This window comes from Littorina saxatilis, linkage group LG12, assembly GCF_037325665.1.
Source record: "Littorina saxatilis isolate snail1 linkage group LG12, US_GU_Lsax_2.0, whole genome shotgun sequence".
Taxonomy (NCBI): Eukaryota; Metazoa; Mollusca; class Gastropoda; order Littorinimorpha; family Littorinidae; genus Littorina; species Littorina saxatilis.
The window spans coordinates 20,304,069-20,323,253 of record NC_090256.1 but is presented as its reverse complement, the minus strand read 5'-3'; the positions used below and the strand labels follow the sequence as shown (position 1 = coordinate 20,323,253).

Genomic DNA, 19,185 nt, shown 5'->3' with positions numbered 1-19,185 from the left:
GCACAGAGGTCGCCTCAACCGGAAGCGCAAAAATATTACCGCCGCTAAACCCGACAGAGTTCCTACTGACAACAAAAACGAGATCAACGTCCTCAATATGCCCAGGAGAAAGGTAATTGAACAGTTTTTTGAGTACTTAGTTGTTTATAGAATGAAATACTCGAGGCCTGTTGGTGTAACAAGTCTCTAAAGCACATTAGAAAGGTCAGCAACGTGTTGATCATTTTCCTGCACGGCTTTATCATGTTGACAAAGAACGTTTTCTACCATCTCATTACTTACAATGATACACAGATATTGTTTCTTTGTATTTATTGTTAGTTTAATATTCCTGCTGTTGGGCGTTTGTTCGCTGTTTACGTTATATTTGTTTACTTTAGGATAATTGCATTATTCGTGGGAAGCTGATTGGTGAAGAAGACAATTCACAATCTTGGATTAAAGTTCTAGTTCTACTACCCCAATGAGTACTACTAATACTACTATTACTAAGATTAGATCTAGTTTTCTTCAACGCTATTTCTTTCTCAGTATTTCTGTATTCATCTGTTCCAATTGTCTGCTTGAATGAGTGTCTTGAGGAGGCTTGTATTGCAAAGGTGTGTTCATAGAGGTCCAGGTGTGCTTAGAGTTAGAGATAATAGAACAGTATAGTTGAACTAGAAGTTAGAAGGGAGCATAATATTACTATTAGTATTACTTGTGTATGTATTACTATTAGTACTACAGTAAAACCTCCCACTAACGACCTTGAAAATGTCCAGAAAAATCGGTCGTAAAAAGGAGGGGTCTTTATTGGGAGTTTGGGAGGTATCATTTTTTTCACAGGGGAGGCAACTGTTGGGCAGTTCAGTCTTGAAAGTTGTGTTCCTTATCCCATTTTTGTGCCCATTTGATGTGCATATGGATTAGCATGATGTATGTGCATACACCGGCGCAGAGACAGGCAGACATAACACACACACACACAAAGCCTCATAGGTAAAACTCGGTGATTGACCCCGGGTAAGAAGGTCAGTGTCTGTAAACTGGGAAAGGAGTTTCCTCTCAGACATCAAAGGAGACCGTCCCATAGGTAAAACTTGGTAATTGACCTCGGATAAGGTCAGTCATTATTGAGTAATGAGTTGTCTTCAAACTGCGTCTACCCGACCCCTCCCACCCCTCTTTCTCTCACACCCTTCTCTCCCCCCAACCGCCTATTTCGAGGGTAGTCCTTCCATTGTGACAGCAATAGGTGAGAAGAGGACAGCCATAGGCCACTGGACTACAGACTGCCACACCTGACTCTTGATGCGCGACTAATGGCGTGCATGTTCCACGTGTGCTGGGTAAAATTTTACGAACTTTAACTCACTGGAGAAAAGGTCAAAGTCGTTATTGACCCTATGTTGGTAGGTCGGTCGTCTGAAAAAGGAGGGCGTCATTCTTGGGAGGTTGGTTACAGTGTGAAAGGCATTTGTGCCGAGAAATTCGGTCGGCAAAAGGAGGGGGTCGTTCTTGGGAGAGGTCGTTATGGGAGGTTCCACTGTGGTAGTGAGATACTTTTCAAAATGTGAACTTCAATAGCGCAACTGATTCTCAGCTCCTCTGCCTTTGTTTTGCCCTCCATGCACGGATAGTGAAGACTGAAGTCTATAGACCCTTTCAGTGTTCCATTTGCTCTCATAATCTCTCTCAAACTTCAGAGCCTAGCAAAGCATGTGGTACAGCGATCTCGCGTGAGCTGCTCAGATACCGAACAGGTCTATTATAATGTGAGAGGTTAATAAAACGAAGAGGGGACAGAACTCGATTTAGCCCCTTGTGGGGTTAACCGTCCCTCAATTTTGAATCTCAGAGTTAAACGGTCACTCTTCTTTCAGTATGAGGTGTCATTTCCACAGAGCTAGTTCAGGACTATGCAATAAAACTAAAGAGCTTATTACTGTTGAATTGAGCACCAGAAAAAACAAGAAGAAACAGCAGTCTAACATAGAAACAGTACTTGTTTATTAAAAATAATATTAAACAAAGTGCAGCCATACCACTGTTACTACGAAACTAGTAAGCACATATCAGTTGACAAGCTGGCCTTGATGTCATATTTCTGCATTTGTGGTTTTGTTTCATGTAGGTATCTTATTTTTGACAGAGACATGCAGCGGCGGAATCCATCTCTGAGGAAAGCGACCACTCCCAAGGAACCCATGACAGCGATGATGACGCTCACAGTCACACTGCTACACGAGTGACAAGAAGATCATCAGCTGGTTTAAAAGGTTCACCTATGTTTCTAAGCATAGAATTAAAATGCAAGATCTTCTGAAACTCCCACGTTCACTCATGTGTTTGCATGAGTGGGTTATTACGTGTATGACCGTTTTTACCCCGCCATTCCGGCAGCATACGCCGATTTCGGGGGAAGCATGGTGGGTATTTTCGTGTTTCTACAACCCACTAAACTCTGACATGGATTACAGGATCTTTTCCGGGCGCACTTGCTATTGTGCTTGCGTGTACACACGAAGGGGGATAAGGCACTAGCAGGTCTGCACATAAGTTGACCTGGGAGATCAAAAAAATCTCCCCCTTAACCCACCAGGCAGCCGCGGACGGGATTCGAACTCACGACCTTCCGATTAACAGTCCGACGTCTTACCACCCCGCCACTGCGCCCGTCCGGCAAGATGAATTTGTTTGTCAACACTTTTCAGGCTGTGTTTTAAATAATTTGCTCTAGTTTAGAGTCTAAACCTATGCGATACTGCTCATTTCATGTTTCAAAGTAGTGGTGATGAATTGGAGTCAAAACAGAATTTTTGTCAGGTTTTGCATGCAGCTCAGGTTGCACGGTACAGGTTGCAATGCTTGCAGTCAACACTTCATCCAGGGATCAGCTGCGTTGCAAAACCAACAAAAACCCAGGTCACTCTGGGGGGGCAAGCTAAAGGTGTGGCACAGATTCAGCTAGCTGTGCCATGTATAGAGCTGCCTACATTCCACTAGTGTTAATTAATGCTGCATTTTATTAGCAATGACATGAAATTTTGAAATTAATGGTTGAATGACAAGAAACACACCATGTTAAAGAGATCAAAATTCTGAGCACATAGCAATTTGTTTTATTTAAATCGGTGCAGTAGTTCTCGAGATATGGTCATTTTAGTTGAGAAATTTTAGGCGTCATTTGAGGACAAAGCTAGTAGCTAAATACATGGGACATAGAATGATTGCTGTGGCAATGACATGAAATTTTGAAATTAATGGTTGAATGACAAGAAACACACCATTTTAAAGAGATTAAAATTCTGAGCGCATAGCAATTTCTTTTATTTAAATCGGTGCAGTAGTTTGCAAGATATGGTCATTTTAGTTCGAAATCACTTTGCTTTGAGCAAGCCGAGATCGCAACCTCTTCAGGCTTTTGATCGGCCGAGTTTCGCATTTTTTGGGTCCAGTTTTGCGCAGCATAATCGTTGGGAATAAGTCATTTCTCGCTCGATTCTTTTGATTTTTGGCTTAAATGAAACAGAAGTTAATGTTTTATAAACTGCATTTGAACCGTGTATGCCGTTGGAAGTTTTCAGACCAAATTTTAGTGAAACTTGCACGAGTAATATTCACCGTCATGCTGACGGAGATGTGGGTCGCGTTTTTTTGTATGGGAAAGATGTAAGGCTTTCTCTGATTGGTTGCAAAATATCACAGCCCTCCAATGAAAATTACGGTATTCCGAGCAGTTTGAAATGAACTGGTCGTCTGCTAAGAGTGACGCGAAAATGGTCGCGAGAGGCAGTGAAGACGAACACACACTTTCACACTCAAAATATTCCAAAACACATCTTTTATTAATTTCATACAGTAAACTTTGTTTTTGAATCATTTCTTTATTCATTCCTTTTTCATTTGATACATAATTTGTGACTCACAAACATCAATTATGCCAATTATTTTTCACTCAAAGTGAAAAAAAGTGCCTTTACACTGTGTCCTCAGTTGACGCTGGGCGATGTGGCAATGCTAATTTTATGCACATATGATACATTCAGTCTATGTGCTGTTGACATTATAAATATAACGTGTTAATACATTATCACTTATAACTCTATAGTCTTATGCTTCAAGGAATGCATTATTAGAATTTAGATAGTGGTTTTTTTCCCCAGTGTAGTTTAGCTGTAGAAATAGACATTATGAAATCAGTGAGTTAAAGTTTTGAAACAAGAGATAAACTCAGAGTCAAAACAGAACATTTTGTCTTTTCTTGTGCGGTGGTTTTGCACGCAGCTCAGGTTGCAAGGTACAGGTTGCAATGCTTGCAGTCAACACTTCATCCAGGGATCAGCTGCGATGCAAAACCAACAAAAACCCAGGTCACTCTGGGGGGCAAGCCAAAGGTGTGGCACAGATTCAGCTAGCTGTGCCATGTATAGAGCTGCCTACATTCCACTAGTTCAATCCATGTGCTGTTGACATTTATAATACATTATCACTCTATAGTGTTATGCTTCAAGGGATACATTATTAGAACTTAGTGGGTTTTCTTCTCCCCGGTGTAGTTTAGCTGTAGAAATAGACATGAAATGAGTGAGTTAAAGTTTTGAACCAAGAGTCACACACACAGATCCTATGAACCTGCAATGACAGCTTGCTTTGCTGCAGTGCCAGTGAACCAGACTCCTCACTCAGTCAGCCCCAGAAAGCGCAAAGAGCCGCCAATCTCTGGCTCCGACTCAGATGGGGATCGCATCTCCAAGAGCCCTCCAGCCAAGAGGCGGAGGGGTAAACATCCGAGACACGTGTTGGTTCACATGCAGAACGGGGACAGCGATGTGGGGAGGACGGACTTCAAGGCCTGGTCTTTTGCAGAGAAGAGGTCTCTTCCTAAGACTGACTACAATGAAACCACAGCTCACTGCCCCCTTCCCGGCTGTGATTCAAAAGGTAAAAGTTTGACTTTGTTGTCAGAGTGCTGGGTTATGAGAGAACAGCGAATAGTAAAATTGTTCAGTTTTTCCTAAAGGCTGATAAATTGATAACGGTCCTTTGTTGATAAATTGATTTATTACCAATTCAGTGCCCCATATGGCTTTTTGACCAATCAGGACGGATTCTAGGTGACCCTCTAAATGTTATAACGTTCAGGCAGGGACCCTTTTTGTTTATCACGCTAAAAATTAACAAGACAAAGTAAAAATGTAATTCAACAATATCAGCGTGATTTATTCTAAAGTATGACACTTCAAATGCTGTCAGGTAATATTCTCTTTATCTAAAAAAAATACCGAAAAGCGAGTTTTGTCGGTGGGTGCGTAACGGAACAGCAAGGCACCGCCCATCGTCTGAGTGTGCAATGCCGACCGCTCACTTGAAATCTAAATGATCAAAGTTCAGACAAATCAAGTGAAATTGCGCCACTCGCTTTGCATCAAATGTATCTTTATGTCATTTCCCATTCGTCTGGAGTCGGTTCTAAATCTGTCGCTCTCTCTTCAATAAGAAAAAGCGAAGCAACCGAAACGCATGTTCAACATGGTTTATCTTGGGCGATTGTTGTGTGTCAAAGGCATTTGACCTGTGAATATTCATCACGTCAGGTGTGTTACTCTGATTGGCTGACTCAGGTCACGAGAATTCTTTGACTGACAGGCATAATCAGGTAGAAGCGCTCAAGTTCCCATTGCGGCTGTTCTGTCTAATTCGCGGGGTTGCTTCGAAATTTCTTTTGGTCGAATTAAACGGTAATAAAACCGTTATTTCTAATATGCTGACTGTTAGCAAATGATAACGGACATGTCTCACAAACGATATCAGCATTCGCCTAAAAGGCTCATGCTTGATATCTTTTTTCTCGACATGTCTTGTTATCATTTGCTAACAGTCAGCATATTAGAAATAACTCATAATAACTATTAAAAGCATGGGTGTTACTCTTCCGGCTTTTGCCGGATTTCCGGTTTTTGAAAAAATCTGAAGCCGGAAATTCCGGTTTTCCGGGTTTTCAAAAAAAAAAACAAAAAAAAGCTTCGTTTCGCTAAGTTGAAATAACGAGCAGCGGTTCCGATCCGACTTTTGACACCGGTTCGCGTGCTTTCTCGGTTCGCTCCCTTGGATTTGCCGCCATCTTGCTTATTATGATTTGGTTTCGTCGGTGTCCAGAAACTTTCTTTCAAACTTGAGCATTTTGGACCCCTGCCTTTCAGGTTTTTTTATTTTTCCCAGTAACGTGGACTTTTATCCTTTGCTGTTTTTCCTACCAGTATTGCTATTCGCATTAAAAGTAAGTGTTTTCTTAGTACCGAATGTGCTAAACAAAGGACAGCAGTAAAACTTTAGGCTCTTGGTAAACTACCGACTTTTTGTGTGGTGGTTTTGCATGCAGCTCAGGTTGCATGGTACAGGTTGCAATGCTAGCAGTCAACACTTCATCCAGAGAACAGCTGCCATGCAAAACCAACAAAAACCCAGGTCACTCTGGGGGGCAAGCCAAAGGTGTGGCACAGATTCAGCTTGCTGTGCCATGTATAGAGCTGCCTACATTCCTTTCCACTAGTGTTAATTAATGCTGCATTTTCTGCACCTATATTCAGTCTATGTGCTTTTGACATCATTTAGGCCACACAAAAAAGTCTGTTTACGGTAACATAGGCCAAAAAAATAGGGTCGGTAGGTCGAGATTTTTATTTTTTTATTTTTTTCCTCCCAAAAAACATATTTTTAAGTTATTTTGCCAAAAAACAAAGACTTTTTTTTTTCCAAATGCCAAAAAAAGTCTAGGGTCGCGCGAAAAAATAGGGTCGGTCGGGATACCGTAAACAGACTTTTTTTTGTGGCCTTATAATACATTATCACTCGATAGTCTATGCTTTGTTCAAGGGATACATTATCAGAATTAGGATAGTGGGTTTTTCCCCGAGTGTAGTTTAGCTGTAGATATAGACATCAAGAAACCAGTGAAAGTTTTGAAACAAGTTTAACTTTGTTGTGAGAGTGCTGAGTTAAAGTTAAAGTCACACACGCGATTCAATCGTTGAGATTCAATTGCGCGATTCAATCTTGAGCCGATCGCACATCACATCGTAGGCCATTGACCCATCACACGATGAACGATAACTCCACGCGAGCGGGGCGGAGGTGATGTGTCACCGTAAACACGACAAACGCGCTTTGCGAGAGCAGACGCTAATGTTCGAACATCGCTCTACCTTTCTGAAAAATACCTTTCAGCATTACGCCTTTGCGAGAAATAAAGTTCCCATTCAGTTGCAATTAATGTTTCCCGACCGCTGTACACGCCTAAAACGTCTCCTTTATATCTGAGTAAGAAACTGTTCGTCCAAAAAGTTATGAAGAGACGCTGTCCTCCATTGTTTTATGTCACGGTGTGAAGGCCGCAGCGACGCGTTCTGATTGGCTCTGCCCCTGCGATTGACTTACGACTGGGTCGCAGGAATAGAACAAGTTCTAAAGCTGAAAGCTACGAGGGAATCGCATGAGACTGAGTCGCAGACTTGTCGTAACAATAACAATAACAATAACAATAACAGCACTTTATTGTCCATTAAAATATTACATAAAAATGGAAATTTTTCTTCGGCACACCCTGCCTGCCTGTAAACGATTATAACAACAGTAGCTATTTTTCACGGCTCAGTCGCTCATGTGACAGGGTAAATCTCATGATTGAATCGCGTGTGTGACTGCCTCATAAGAGGGGACTGCAGGAAGAATAGCTCATAGGAAGATTTTTTTAAAGACTGATAAACTGATTAAAGTCCTTTGCTGATAAATTGGTAAAACTATAAAAAGTCCTTTACTGTTTTTCCTACCAGTATTGCTATTAAGAGTATGTGTTCTCTTAGTACCGATATGCTAAACAAAGGACAGCAGGTAACAACTTGAGTCTCTTGGTAAACTACAAACTTGTTTGTTGACTGGTTCATTTATGAAAGTGCTCTACCTGAATGAGTTACAATCAGAGGAAATTATTTTATGGTTGTGAATGATTTTAACCTGCCTGGTTGTAAATTATTTTAATATTGCAACTGTGTAACTGTAAGGTTGATTGGTTGTAGAATGAAAATAATTTATTTGTTAACGACCATACATGCTTTTTATCACAGGTCACTTGAGCGGTCGTCATGAGTCTCATCGGACCCTCACAGCCTGCCCTCTCTACCACAACACTACAGCTGATGCTTGCAAGGTAAAATATGCGTTGTGTGTATTTTTTTGACCCAAATATAACATTATGCGCAGATCAACACAGCCATTGTTTTATCAGGTCGAGTTGAACAATGACTGTCAAGATTCATGTCAAATGTCATATTGTGGTAAAACTACCAATAAAATGTGTGTCTCGATCCATTTTTAGTTAGGATTCTGCTTGTTTTTTTATGATGGAACTCACACAAACGTGTTGTCTATAGATTAGTCAGACTCTGCTCTGGCGCCACGTGGCTCTCAAAGAAGGGACATTTTCAATGGATACATTGTTAGTTGGACTGTTTCAGCTGTTGTGCTTGGTGTATTTCTGGCTGCATTGAAAGGGAAGATCTTCATTGACAAGATTATATTGGGCATTGGTAAAAAGTGATGCAAAGTCACTTCTCATTGCCATGTTACGCATGGTGACATTTCAGATTTTTGCATTTTAGCAACTAATGGGATTTTCTGTTTCAGGGAAGATATGATGCCCGATTAAAATCCACCCATGAGAAGAAGAAGATAGAAGCAGAATTAAACGACAGGAGAGGCTTGAGACATCAGGTACCTACTATGATTGCACTGTTTTTGTCTTTGCGGTTTGCTTATATTTATTTTAAGACTATTGCTTTTGTACTTATTTAGGTCAATTTTTTTTCTGATAATCACAAGAACTGGACAGATCTAAGATTTGCAGGTCAAAACCAAAAGAGATTTGAAAAAAGGCAGCGATCTTGATTTGTCTCTTTTTGGTATCTTTTTAACTTTTGTAGTAACAGTAACCACAGGCATTCAACATTCATTTGTTTATGTCTGTGCTGAGTAGATATTCAATTTTTGTTTTAGTTTTTTAAATTTTTTTTTATAGATGCAGATTAGCATCTTTGTAGGCTGGTAGTGGAGATAGTGTCTGTTAGTGTACCTCAACCACAACAGATCTTGAATCATGCAGTCTAAATTTAAAATCTGTCTGTGGGGATATGATCAGGTGTTCTTTTTGCGTGTGCAGTGACATCAATGTTTGTTGTTCATGGCAGTAGTTTGTGTTTTGTGTCATAAAAACAGATCTTGATTTACCCAGTCTAACTTGTGAGCGTAACTGTTCAGATACAGAGCGATGAGCAAAAGCAGAAAGTGGAGAAGGTGCGAGCAGCGCGCAGGAAGAAAGTGATTGAGCTGCCGCTTGAAATCAAAGAGAAACACAGCAAGCACAGGGAAACCTACCAGATGACAAGGCAGCCTCTTCTGGACGGTCTGGCATCAGACTACGACATGGAACTCTTTCAAGAAGCTCAGGCCCGCGCTTGTGAACTGCTGGTATGTAATTATCTGAAGCACTGTGATGTTTTCAAAACTGATGAGTTTTTATGATGCTTGGATGTTGCGCAGTGTTGATATGGCGCTAATTAATGTATATTTTGAAATCTAAATTCCTTGTATGGTCTTTTTCAATGAGTTATGTGTTGCAGGCAGATTTGTAGTTGTACTCTTTTTTGGTGCCTCTGTCTCTCCCTGTTCAACATATTTCTTTTGCTTTATTCGTGGTTTTTTTTTTTAAATTCTCTGAGATGGACTGTAACTGCTCAGCTGCGGAAAGCTCAAAGCTTTCTTTTAAGTGGGTGCCAAAATCATAGTTAAAGAAAATCCTGGTTTGATTTGGTTTGTTGCTGTATTTTGTTGTATCTTTTCCTCTCACCATGACAAATGATGGCACAAACGAAGCTCACCATGATGACAATGACGGCGTGAACAAGGGTCTTTTGGTTTCTTTAGGAACACCAAATGACTCAGCACTATCAGAAGGCGGACCTGCAAGAGTATCGCATCAAGAAGATGGAGATGGGACGCTTTGAGATCGCCACCTGGTATTCCTCGCCATACCCGGAAGAATATGCACGCTTACCCAAAATCTACCTCTGCGAATTCTGCCTCAAGTACATGAAAACAGCCACCATCCTGCGTCGACATTTAGTGAGTCTTTGTTTCTGTTTTGTTTTATGAGTGGATTTGATTTTGAGTGTAAATCAAGGATGTCTGTTGTTGTTCTTGTTGGTTGTTGTTTGTTGTTTGTTTACTTAGTACTTGCATTTTTGTCTAAACTATTATTTATATCTGTAGCTGGCTGTGTATCGTATCTTACCTGACTTGGAAAGTAACTGACAATCTTCAGTGTTTTTGTTTTAAGGCAGTTGCTCTGTGTGTAAGTGTATGTGTACCATATAGGAGCTTTGTTATAAAGGACGCAGCCCCCACTTTTAAGGGAAAATGGAGAAAAATCCACAAAATACTGAATAGGTGCTTCCGGTGTATTGGCCGCACATCAAAGGAAGAACACTGAGTGGAAATATCATTGCTCCCGATGTGTTTTAGAGAGGAAGTATATATAGGCCCATTGCAGAAACTCAAGTTAACAACAGCCTTTCTACTCGGCGCGCGCGGTATGAGAATCACGGGTCGTAACTCTCTGGAATTGGTGATCCGCCGCCATGTTGGATGCCTTGCACGATCTCTGACAGTGCTTGAGCGTTGGGTGGCGACTCGACAAAAGTGAAAATGACACGTTGTGTGGCCAAAAACTGCAGTCAGCAGGCACACTTTAGGATCCCTAAAGTTGTTTACCATCAGGGTGACAACTGGAAGGAAGTTACTGAGCGGAGAAGACGATTATAACTGGTTATTTTTTGCTGTGTGCAGTGCGCTAATCAACAATTGTCCATCGGTTGTGCCTTTAGAGTGAACACTGTGATAGGATGCTTTGAAAATTATACTTTGCAGTAGTTACCTGAGCTGCATTGTACCTCATTTGCCTGTCTTGAGAGATTTATCTTGTGAATTTTGGTGCACTGTCTGCATGGTAATTTGAGATAAAGAATAAATAAATGAATATAGTAATGTATTCTTGCTTTACTTTTTATGTTGTGCTGTTGTGTTAAAAAGGCAGATCCCCTTTGGACTCATGCATGCACAGTTTTCTTCATTTTGTCTGCATACACAGTGAAATACGCAAAAAGAACAAGAGTGCAATGAAGAAAACTAACAAAGACGGCATCCAATATGGCGGCGCGAAGAGAGTATGAGCGGAGTTGTGCCCCTTAGGGCTAAAGCTAGCCGATCCATTTGATAACGTCACGCCGAGTAAGAAGAATGAATTGGACCTATATATATATCATTATATGACTACTTCCTGGTTGTCAACTTGACATGTATGCTTTGTTTAATTCATTTACAGGCAAAATGTGTGTGGAGACATCCACCTGGTGACGAGATATACAGGAAAAACAGTATATCCGTCTTCGAAGTAGACGGCAAAAAGAATAAGGTATGGCTTTCTCAGTAATTCTTACTTCTGCAAATGTCGGGTGCCTTCTGAATGATCTTGCACAGCTTATTGTGTCAACAGACAATATACCCCCCGCGGGTCAGGGGGAAGAATTTACCCGATGCTCCCCAGCATGTCGTAAGAGGCGACTAACGGATTCTGTTTCTCCTTTTACCCTTGTTAAGTGTTTTTTGTATAGAATATAGTCAATGTTTGTAAAGATTTTAGTCAAGCAGTATGTAAGAAATGTTATTTAGTCAAGCAGTATGTAAGAAATGTTAAGTCCTTTGTACTGGAAACTTGCATTCTCCCAGTTGAGTAAGGTAATATATTGTACTACGTTGCAAGCCCCTGGAGCCATTTTTTGATTAGTGCTTTTGTGAACAAGAAACAATTAACAAGTGGCTCTATCCCATCCCCTTTCCCCGTCGCGCTATAACCTTGAACGGTTGAAAATGACGTTAAACACCAAATAAAGAAAGAACAGACTATGTACATGCATGCAAATTGAAAGGCAGCAGAGATTTGGTCCAGTTCTACTTTTTAAATTTATTTTAGCTGTTACATCTGATGTTGGTTTTGGTGACTGTTCTAGTGAGTAAACACTACGGTAAACTGTTTCGTTCTGAACCGCTAAGTAAACACTACGGTAAACTGTTTCGTTCTGAACCGCTAAGTAAACACTACGGTAAACTGTTTCGTTCTGAACCGCTAAGTAAACACTACGGTAAACTGTTTCGTTCTGAACCGCAAAGTAAACACTACGGTAAACTGTTTCGTTCTGAACTGCAAAGTAAACACTACGGTAAACTGTTTCGTTCTGAACCGCTAAGTAAACACTACGGTAAACTGTTTCGTTCTGAACCGCTAAGTAAACACTACGGTAAACTGTTTCGTTCTGAACCGCTAAGTAAACACTACGGTAAACTGTTTCGTTCTGAACCGCTAAGTAAACACTACGGTAAACTGTTTCGTTCTGAACCGCTAAGTAAACAACGGCTTGTGAGGTAGATTTATGCAGCATTTCCATAGATCATTTTAAATAAATATTCTTTTGATCTTCACACACAGCTGTTGCAAATTTTATGTTTAGGTTTTGACTTGCTTCCAGCCTTTTACGGTAGTTTGGCTTGTGTGAGTAAAATGACCAGCAAAGGAAAGAAAGAGAAATTGTCGGATTGTTTTAAGTTTTTATTAAATATCTGAAGATGTTTGCTTGGTAGGTCTACTGTCAGAATCTGTGTCTGCTGGCCAAACTGTTCCTGGACCACAAGACGCTCTACTTTGATGTGGAACCCTTTCTTTTCTACGTCATGACAGAAAACGACCACTCAGGCTGTCACATTGTGGGCTATTTCTCCAAGGTTAGTGCAACATTGTGGGCTATTTTTCTATGGTAAGTGGGTTTTTTACTTTTGATATATGTTTCTGATGTCACCTTACCTGCAGCTAGTTCTTTTATATCCATTTCCTGATGTTAATTTTATTTTTGCCTGATTTTGGAAAGTTAGCTGTCTATCTGAAAATCTGTTTAGGATTTCGTTTTTAATCTCCTGATAGTTAAATATGTTTTAACTGCTCCATGCCTGGGTGTTTCTTGATCGTTTGAGCTAATATGGTTTGATGTTACATATATGTGAATTTAGTTTTAAAATGAGCAGTTCTGTTTTTAACCCTAATAAGGTTAATCAGAACCAATCACTGATATAGGAGGTTTTTTAATCAGGATTTGTCGTAATATGGGGTAAATATTTGCAGGAAAAGAATTCCTTCCTGAACTATAACGTGTCATGTTTGCTGACGCTACCTCAGTACATGCGGCAAGGCTACGGCAAGATGCTCATCGACTTCAGTGAGTCTGTTTCTGCTCTCTCCAGCTTGAAATTAACTATTGACTGATCATTGATCCATGTGTACTGTTGGTTGCAACGATACATTGTTTCGCTCAACCCTTGGTCCACAAAATGCTGCAGAATTATCTGCAAGCGCACTCTGTGTCATGGTTCCCTCTTGGCACTGAGTACAGTAATAAGAGCATCTCCTGGAGTGCGACCTTTAACTCATATTGCAAGGTGGTGTGAGTGACAATGGCCACAGGCAGTACTGTCCCTTGTCTTTGACATACACGGCACAGAGTGGCAAGCGTTGTAAACTCAGCTACTTTTACCAGGACTGGTGCCTGAGTGTCCTCTTTTGCGAAAAGCTACCCACTTTAGCTCATATTACAAGGTGATGTGAGTGACAATGGCCACAGGCGCATTTCAGTACGGTCCCTTGTCTGAGACATGCACACACAACACGGAGCGGCAAGCGTTTGTCTGAGTGTCCTCTCTGGCTTGTCCCCTCTGACAAAAAGCTACCCCCTTAGCTCAACAGAAGCACAAATTACACATGTATTGATTTAAAGCAACTGTGTGCCCAATGCTGCTTTTTTCACATTTTGTATTTCTACTCTTGTGATTCTTGTATTTGTAGCTGTAGCAGCGTAGCATAGCTTGTCTCGACAAATACATGCTCATAATTTTTTCCACAATGTGTACACACACAGATGTGAACACAAGTGCATACTGAGAATAACTTATTTAATTGTGCATACTGTACCACACCTTACCTGACCCCTGTGGTTAGCCAGATCGTACCCAAGATGTTCATGTGATTCCACTTTTTTCAAATATCTGAGTTCGGTGGTTCATAGAAACACAAAAATAAGTAGTATGCATCCCTTGGAATCAGCGTACGGCTGCCCAAATGGCGGGGTAAAAACGATCATACATGTATGTAATAATCCACTCGCGCCAAAAAACACAAGTGTACATGGGAGTTTCAGCCTATGAACGCAGATGAAATGGCAGCAGTGCGGAAGAGGAAAATAATCAGTTTGATTTTGTGTCCTTGACAGGTTACTTGCTGAGCAAGGTGGAAGCCAAAGTGGGGTCACCAGAGAGGCCTTTGTCAGACTTGGGCTTGCTGTCCTATAGAAGCTACTGGAAGGACGTCCTCTTGAGATACCTGCATAAGTATAAAGATGCTGAGATATGCATTAAAGGTAATGAGAATAATTGTAATCATCACAATCATCATAATAATAATTAATGACTGTCATAATTTTTAGGAAAAATACCTATTTTCTTTTGCCAGAGGTAAATTTTCCTTCTGTCCTCAATCATAAATTCCTACAATTTTTCGGCTATTTTACTTGCTTGACAGGGAAAAGTCCTGCCTTGGATTTAAAAAAAAAATCCTACAATCTTTGGGCTGTACAGTTTTTCAGACATGGAGTTTTCCTTGACTTTGATAAACTATTGGCCTTAACCTAGTTTTGTCTTTTGCATTTGACTTTTGTGTTTTAAAAGATAAAATCAGTATAGATACTTGCATATTAGTTTTGCAATTACATGGGCAGGCGTCATGCTCATTGCATTATTTTGGGTAAACATTGCATTTTTTGGGTGCTATTATCATTTTAGCGATTTCGCTGTGCTAAATGGGTCCTGTTTTGTGTCAGCCTACGCTGATATCTCAATTTCAATGTAACCCATGTATGAATATATTTGCTTTGATGTGTTTGACAGATGTGAGCCAAGAAACAGCCATTAATGCCAACGACATTGTCAGCACGCTACAATCTCTAGGCATGCTCAAGTACTGGAAGGGAAAACACCTGGTGCTCAAAAGACAGGTGGGACATTTTGATTGTGTTTGTTGGTTTGGAAGACGCTTGGATTTTCAGACACTGTCACACACACACGATCTCTCTCTCTGTCTCTCTCTCTGTCTCTCTCTCTCTCTCTCTCTCTCTCTCTCTCTCTCTCTCTCTCTCTCTCTCTCTCTCTCTCTCTCTCTCTCTCTCTCTCTCTCTCTCTGGTATTGTAGCAGTTCTGCTAAATGTTTCCCTGGTTGCCAGGAGCATGTTTCTGTTTGTCTGTGTGCATTCTGTGTGTTAAACTTGACTTGCTGTAATGTTACAGGGAGTTTCTCCATGGGATTTGATTGGGGCTCTTCAGCGTGTTAAGTCAGAATTACAAATTCTTCACTTGTTCCTATCCCTTTATTCACATCTGATACCTTGCCTGTCTGCAGCGCAAACCACACAGTGCAACAGAAATGGGCTATAAACTTTGCCTGGGGATGTGGCAAGAGTAGAGATTAAAAGATGCAAATCATTTTGCTACTTTGCCAGTTACTCTTTGTTTGGTTTAAAGGTTGTCCTTAATTGAGCACGAGGTTGACATCGCGATGACTTCGCAAAAGTCTTTTTACTACAAAAATAGTGCATAAGCTTTGTGAAGTAGACTTTGCAATAATATCAGGCTTAAACTGCCATTCAGTTTTGGTCGATGTTATGTTGCTACCACGATTTTGTAGAATTCAGATTGACGTTGCATTTCTGTTGCTGTTGGTTGCAGGACTTGATCGATGACTACCTGGACAAGCAGTCCAAGAAGATGTCAGACGGGTCCACCAACAAGGTCATTGACTCCACCTGCCTCAAGTGGACACCCCCCGCCCAGAGAAGTCCGACCAGTTGATCACAGGCTTGCCTCTTTACAGCTTTACCAGCTTGAACCTCATCCAGTCATAGGGCACAACTCACGCCAAAGGACAGAGTAACGAGAAAATCACTGAGCAAGTGTCGGCAACTCATATATATTTGGTGTACAGTGGAACCTCTTTTAAGGCCTCCAAAAATTTGATCCTTTTTTAAGGCCTCCCAAATCTTGATGAAATCAGGGAGGGTGTCTTAAAATGGAGGTTAATTGTAAAGATGTTTGCAGAAAATCAGAAAAACTAGGATCTTAAGAAGGGGAGTGGTCTTAAGGGGGGGGGGGGGGGGAGGGGGGGTCTACTGTGTGTGGCAGCTCAGTGTTTACCATAGAGGGATTGCGAAGGAAGCAAGTATGCGGAGACTGCATGTCTCGCCTTGTGAATTACATTTGAAATGAGTTATTACGCTGTTGGTTTCATCTGCCTTACCTCAGGAAACAGAACAGATAATCAGATGAAAATCTAAAACTGCAGAGATGTCGATTTCATTTTTCTCCCCATATTGTGCGTCTTGTTATCTCAGTTGTTGTGGCTATACGAACTGAATCGTGTAAACCTGAGCTTTTTATAGAGAACAAATGTGATGTACTTCTGTTCATGTTATTTCTAAGGTGAGCTGTTAGGATGATTTATGGGGAGTAAATTTTGTTTGTTACTCTATGTCTGTTAGTAGTTTTATTTATAACGCTGTGTCAAAAAGTTTATTAAAATGTTGGTCGTGTGAAAAAAACAGAAGTTTGGAAGGAAATGTTGAGATAATATTTATGATTATTACGAACAAAGAGTTGCTGTTAGTGGGTTAATTACCTGTGTATTCTCTGTAAGATAGGTGCAGTGTGTCTAATACTAAAGTTTAGCAATCAGTGATGGGCTGTGGATTACAATGGTCTAGAATTTTATTGCGTTGTTATTTTATGCACCTGTTTTATTTCTCCCTATTTTGTAATTTAATTTTATTTTGATGGTGTATATTTTACCGTCTCACGGTTCATGATTTAGGGTGAAAAGGAAGAAGCAGTTTGATTTTTGGTAGTGCACTTTCTTTTTGTCCTGTGTAAGTTAGCAAGAAAAAGATATTTTCAAAATGAAAGGAATTATTACATGTTTATTATCATTATAAGATATGTGAAGGTATGAAATCCTGCTGTACTGTCATTGTAATGCGATACTTCACAAAGCAAATCATCATTTATTCAACGGGAAAACAGTGTCAGCTTTAGTGAGCAGAAGACAATCATCAAGGCATTGATGAGGCCAAGGACAAATAGAGATGACTACAACACATTCTCCAGAGAGCAGCAAGTCAACCTCATCAGGCTGCGTACTGGCCACAACAGGCTCAATGCTCACATGAACCGAAAGTTCAAGCTGGCGCCATCACCAACCTGTGCCTGCGGTCAAGAAGACCAAACAGCGGAACACATCTTACAGCGATGTCCCTTACTAGATGAGGAACGAAAAGAAGTGTGGCCGTCACCAACTCTCTTGCAGACCAAACTATATGGCAGTCGACAGGAGTTGGAGAAAACGACAACATTTATCACCAGTGCTGGACTGATCGTGTAACCTCTGCGAACGCCAAGAAGAAGAAGATCATTTATTCATTGAAAAGTTTGTCAACCCACATTAAAGATTAATCTTATTGTTACTGTTGGACTGTGCTGGTTGACATTCTTGAAATTATTGGAAAAGGCAGCTGTTTTTGTTTTCGTCTGGTCGGATTAGACAAATGTGCAAATAATGAATGCCCCATTTTCAGCATTGTGCTTCACTAATTAGCTATAAAATCCAAAAAATACAATTCTGTTCACTGTGTTTGAAATCATTTTTAATAAAAACCAACTCCAGCAAAATAAGAGAGACGTAAAACAGGCAATTGACCACCATGTTTTTCTGACGCTTTTAAGGGAAATCTTTGGAATGTTTTTATTATTTTAATTTTGTTAATACTTTTACTTTATTGTTTTAAAAACCTATTTTGTTGTTATTGCCCGCCATCAGTAGTAATAATTAATGTAAACTATTTCTCCTTGTGTTTCCTTAACTCCCTCTCTTCTTGTTCTCTTACCCCCTTCTTCCCCTTTCTGCTCTTGATAAAAAAAAAAAACATTTCTGTGGACAATTCTTCCTTGTTTCACAGTGGTGGTCTGGGGCGGGGATGTAGCTCAGTCGGTAGCGCGCTGGATTTGTATCCAGTTGGCCGCTGTCAGCGTGAGTTCGTCCCCACGTTCGGCGAGAGATTTATTTCTCAGAGTCAACTTTGTGTGCAGACTCTCCTCGGTGTCCGAACACCCCCGTGTGTACACGCAAGCACAAGACCAAGTGCGCACGAAAAAGATCCTGCAATCCATGTCAGAGTTCAGTGGGTTATAGAATCACGAAAATACCCAGCATGCTTCCTCCGAAAGTGGCGTATGGGTGCCTAAATGGCGGGGTAAAAACGGTCATACACGTAAAAGCCGTGGGAGTTTCAGCCCATTAACGAACAAACAAACAGTGGTGGTCTGGGTTACATTATGTAATGATTCAATGCATTGTGGAATTGAATTTTGGCGAAACTCGATTCTTGGCGGTTTTGATGTTTTGACCTTTAGACTAAGTAAATCATTCTCCGTGAAAAACGTTCTCTTTGATACGATTGACAATGCAAAATTTAACATTCTTTTATCTTTCTATCCACACCAGGAACGAATATTAACACTATTTCATAATACAAATAATCAGTTTTGTCCTTCTCCTAATTAGCTGTTTAAAAAGAGTTATGCCAAAATTCCACCACGACGTCGATTATTTTTGTTTGCTCAAACTGCATTGACATTGTACATGTTGATATTCTGTTTTATTTATTACTACAGTTCTGATTGTGTTTTCATTGTTAAGAGTGTAGCATTACAGAGTGCTGGAGATTTATATATGTTACAGTGATGATGTATATTTAGGGAATATGTATATTCCCTGAAAAAGTCAGTGAATATATATATTCCATGTTTCAACAAGTGACAATGTATATTCCCTAAAATTCCTAGGGAATATACTTATTCCCGGAAATTTGAGGGCAAATTCCATACTTATTCACTGATTTGTATTTTGCACACACAGAGCCTTGATGTGAGGATGAAATGACATGACAATAG

General features: G+C 40.4%; 1 protein-coding gene across 1 annotated transcript; it reads left to right on the top strand.

Annotated features, from left to right (window-relative positions):
- Window positions 1–33: 33 nt before the first annotated feature.
- Window positions 34–16,309, top strand: LOC138981467 (histone acetyltransferase KAT7-like). Its single transcript, XM_070354388.1, has 13 exons — window positions 34–112; window positions 2,135–2,261; window positions 4,645–4,926; window positions 8,106–8,188; window positions 8,665–8,751; window positions 9,295–9,504; window positions 9,961–10,158; window positions 11,417–11,506; window positions 12,730–12,870; window positions 13,265–13,358; window positions 14,406–14,552; window positions 15,079–15,185; window positions 15,913–16,309. Exons 1-13 carry the CDS (start codon window positions 98–100, stop codon window positions 16,033–16,035), a joined length of 1,704 nt encoding a protein of 567 aa, XP_070210489.1. The 5' UTR covers window positions 34–97; the 3' UTR covers window positions 16,036–16,309.
- Window positions 16,310–19,185: the final 2,876 nt, after the last annotated feature.